Source organism: Gekko japonicus, unplaced genomic scaffold (assembly GCF_001447785.1).
Source record: "Gekko japonicus isolate JY-2015 unplaced genomic scaffold, Gekko_japonicus_V1.1 scaffold4664, whole genome shotgun sequence".
Classification (NCBI taxonomy): Eukaryota; Metazoa; Chordata; class Lepidosauria; order Squamata; family Gekkonidae; genus Gekko; species Gekko japonicus.
Genome location: NW_015167193.1, coordinates 8,954 through 13,158, shown reverse-complemented (window position 1 = coordinate 13,158; position 4,205 = coordinate 8,954). Strand labels below are relative to the sequence as shown.

The following is a 4,205-nucleotide window of genomic DNA, read 5'->3' as shown; positions in this document are numbered from 1 at the left end:
AGCCAGAAGGAAGGCTGCTGCAGGAAGAAACTTTCATTCTGAGGGAAGGGTGAGTAGTCTAAGGCCACTGCAGATAGTGAGCTAGGGACAGTATATTTAGACACATAAGGGCATTTGATTTCTTTTCTTTTCACCCACTTACTGTTATTATTCTGCACCTTGTTGTTTGACCTCCTATACAATAAACTATTTTCATTGTTCACTGTGCCTGGTCCTATTATTCGGCCAAAAGGGAGGTCTGAAGGTCTTGGGAGGGTACTCTGGGCCTTCTCAAGGGAACCTAAATCCAGAGTGGTGGCAGCATCAGGTGACACCCCACCCGAGCCGTGACACCCCCCCCAAAGAAAAAAATAACATTGTCCATGGGCAGTGGAAGGTGTCCCCCCCCGGAAGTTCCCTTTCAATGTGGTTTCCATCAAAAACATTCCTGTGTAAGATTGACATTAGGTTGGAGAAATACAGGCACCTGATCTTGGGGTGTCCTGGCTGGGATATATGTTGTGGTTGAGAGGGATATGAATGAGAGAACACTTATAAGTGCCAAAGAACATATTCTCTTCCCTTTGGAGACTGGCAGCCATACTTGCAGCTGCGTATCCTTGGTGGCAACTCTGTAGGAGTGCTGCAAGGGCTTGATTTGGATCAAGATCATGTCATGGGAGGGTGGTGGTGCTTCTACTGTCCATCTACACGACTTTCTGGAACCAAAACTGCCTTGGGGAGCATTACTTGTCCCATTTGGAGGCTGAACACACAACAAACAGTGCAAGTGTAGTCCCCTGATGGGGTAAATAATGCTTCCTGGACCATTTCTGCTCATGAAAACAGTGTTGGGTAAAGCAGGATTCTCATCCCCCATTCCACAGTCCAGATCTGATCCAGATTCCACAGTGGTGCTTCTAGATCAGGGGTATCAAACTTAAGGCCTGCGGGCTGGAACTGGTCTGCCCATGGCTTTAATCCGGCCTTGGGCTCTTTTCTTCCCCATCCTCCCCTCACCCTTTGAAGCTCGAAGTTGTTAAAATTCCCAGCTCCCTTGGGTCTTGTCTTTGCCTGCTTCAGCAGGGGCAGGAAGCTCTTCTGGCCTTGCAAAGTTGCACAGAAAATGCGGAATTAGTTTTTCCATTAAGGTCTCTGCACCCAGCTACCCCACTCTGGGACTGTTTCTAGGAATAGAAACAGTGCTCTGGCTGGAATGACAGCCCCCAGAGTAGAATGACGATCCCTAGCAATAGAATCTGTGATCGGAGACTGGAATGAAAGCGGACATTAAACTGGTGATTCACTGCCACTCTGAGTAGATAGGCGGAAAGGAGAAGCTTGCAATGCCCAGCCATTTCATGTTTTCCTAGGGATTTATATTTTTACTTTATATTTTAATTTCTGCTGTGATCCTTGTGCTTTGCCAAATCCCACTATTCCCCCACATTTTCAGTTTAGGCAGGCATCTTTAAAGGGGGGGGGGAGGTTTGGGAGGTGTCATTAAATAATTAAATTAAGAAAATATTGTAAGATTTTTAAGCATATTTGTATTTTAAGTAAAAAAATAATCCTTAATTATGTTTGTACGTATCCATTCTAAAGTTTATATCTCCACTACCTGGCATTACATTTTACGACACACATGGCCCAGTCCCACAAAATCCCATTTATGTGAGAGCCGGCCCTTGTAACAAATGAGTTTGACACCCCTGTTCTAGATGGAGCTACCCGTTGAAATTCTTTGTCACATTATGGCTTCCTTGGAGCACACATAAAACATAACATGTAGTTTGGCCCCACATTGGTATTCTGTATTCTCCAGGGCTCAAAGGCACAGTGGGACTCCCAATGGGGCATCCTAAGTAGAGTTACATCTTGCTATGTCCAATGAAATTAGTCTACTTAGAACTCTTCCTGGTTTGGTGGGGATTTTGAAAGCTTTATTGCTGGTATAACGTCGTGATAGCAACATGAGTATGAATGAAAGTGGAGAGGCCTAGGATGCTGAGTCATTGTCATAAGAATATCACAGGTGCATTGCTGGATTCGACTGGTAGACCATGTAGTCCAGTGTTCTGTTTTACCAAGCAGGCACCCTGTGCCCTGGAGGGCAACCAAACAGTACACAGAAATCAATTCCTCTCCTTGATTGCCTTGTAGGACAAGTATTTGGAGGTAGTCTGCCTCTGGCTGCTTTGGACCGAACCTGATCTTGTCACCCTCCTTACCCTGGAGAACTTTATACCAGGCTTTGAGTTAAATCGGTGTCATGCTGCTGTGGCTTAGTGCTGGTTTTTCACTGGATATCCCAGTATGTTTCCCACTTACGTCACTGTCTCTTCAAGAAATGCCAATGTACAGCTTTGCTGACATCCTGAGGCCTTCAGAGATGCTGTTAGTCTGTCCTTCAATTGCTCAGCTTTTGATGACCACTAAATGTGTGAAAGATCACAGTCCAAAAGGACTGTGTTTGTTGTCCTAGGTGAGATCCATATTTTGATGCTCTGGTTACATATGTGAATCCTCCAAAGTGGTAAAATTGCCCAAATGATGAGTGCCTATCCTAAGTGTTTAATGGAGGGGAAGCTCTTACTTACTCCATGGGACGTCTATGATTTTGCTATAACAAATTTTGTTTCTGGTGCCGGGCATACAGCCACCTATGATGGTTTTGCTGCAGTTCGTAGATTTACAAATTAGACATATGTCGGGTCCAGTTGCAGATGAGACTAAAAGGAAAAGAGATGACAGTAAGAGTAAAACAGACCTGAGTGTTAAAGTACTTGACAACTAGCATCAGCATTTCCACTGAGGCCCCATAGTGTTACCCAGGGGTTGTTTCATAGAAAAAGAGCTAGGGGAACTCATTAGCATAACTCATTAGCATATGCCACACCCCCTGACATCATAAGGCCCGGTGGTGGACCTGCAAGGCCGGCGGGAGTGAGAGGAAGCCCCGCCAAGGCCCTCCCTGACCCCAGGCAGGCAGGGGTGGGGAGAGGCGGGGAGGAAGCAACTTACCCTCCCTCTTCTCCTGCCTTCTCCTGGCTGAATGAGGGCCAGAAGCGGGGCGGCCAGAAGCAAGGGGTGTGGCTTCATCGTGTGCCCCGCCCCCAAACCTCACCCGGGGGAACTGCGATCCCCCGCCGAAATGACCTCTGGTGTTACCCCAAATCAAACTGTTTTGATGCACAGGGTGTAGTTATCGGACCATGTGGGTTGTGGAGAGAACAGTTATTCTACAGAAGACACTATAACCCTACTCAGAAGGAGGTACATTAAATTTAAAATGTATTGATTTATTTGTTTGTTCGACTGAGGCTGTGGTCACACGGCAAGCGTAGCCTGATTTGTTCCCGCTGTAGATTTGATCAGGGGTATTTTTAAGTGAGTTCAGATGATCACACATCCCTTGCCCAACCGCTTGCTTTGCGCGACAAGGCTCCAGGCACTGTCCAGGCAGCCGTGCCACCCAAGTGGTGGTGTGGCACAATTTTTTTAAATACTTCTTTGTGCATGCACATATGTGCATGAGCAGATGTGCGCATATGCGCATGCGCACACATGCACACAGTGGTAAAAGTCACACACACACAAAACTACCGGAAGGACGTTCAGATGACCTGATCGTAATCATTGCGAGAGATGCCTGTGCAGATAGGCAAAATCATGGATTCAAAGCGCAAGTACCCAGAAAATGCTTGATTTTACCGGTGTCAGAAAACTCCCTAGGGAACGGTGAGGATTGCGCCAGTGAGCCCACTTTGCCGCAGGAGATGGATGTAGACATCTGATCAGCAATTTTAAATGCGAGAGGAAACAGAGGTGAAACCTGATCAAAATGACCATGTGACCACAGCCTTATATCCCACCCTCCCCGCCAAAGCAGGCTCAGTGCAGCTTACATAAAAGTGAAAAATACATAGAGCAACACAATTATAAAACAGCATAATTAATCAGCAATTAATAAACAGTCATAAAATGCTAAAACAGTGCTGAGGGCAGTAATAATATTGCAATGGAGATCGCAAGAGGCCATAATCACAGAGAAATGGTCAGTGGTGGAGTTCAGCTTATCCAGTTTTTTTATACCGGCGAGCACAGGCTGCTGATGGTAAATCCAGGGGGAGTGGGCCGAGACATAATACAGTGGTTACATGCAGCTCTGAATTAAAGACCTGGTGGAAGAGCTCTGTCTTGAAGGGTCTGTCCAGGGGGAGCGG

At 46.3% G+C, this 4,205-nt stretch overlaps 1 protein-coding gene across 1 annotated transcript in view; it reads right to left on the bottom strand.

Moving 5' to 3' along the window:
* LOC107112082 (phospholipase A2 inhibitor 25 kDa subunit-like) overlaps window positions 1–4,205 on the bottom strand; it is a 17,501-nt gene that overhangs the window by 9,932 nt on the left and 3,364 nt on the right. The window contains exon 2 of the mRNA XM_015413152.1: window positions 2,580–2,711. Coding sequence (XP_015268638.1) covers window positions 2,580–2,711 — 132 coding nt within the window. The remainder of the gene's footprint in view (window positions 1–2,579; window positions 2,712–4,205) is intronic.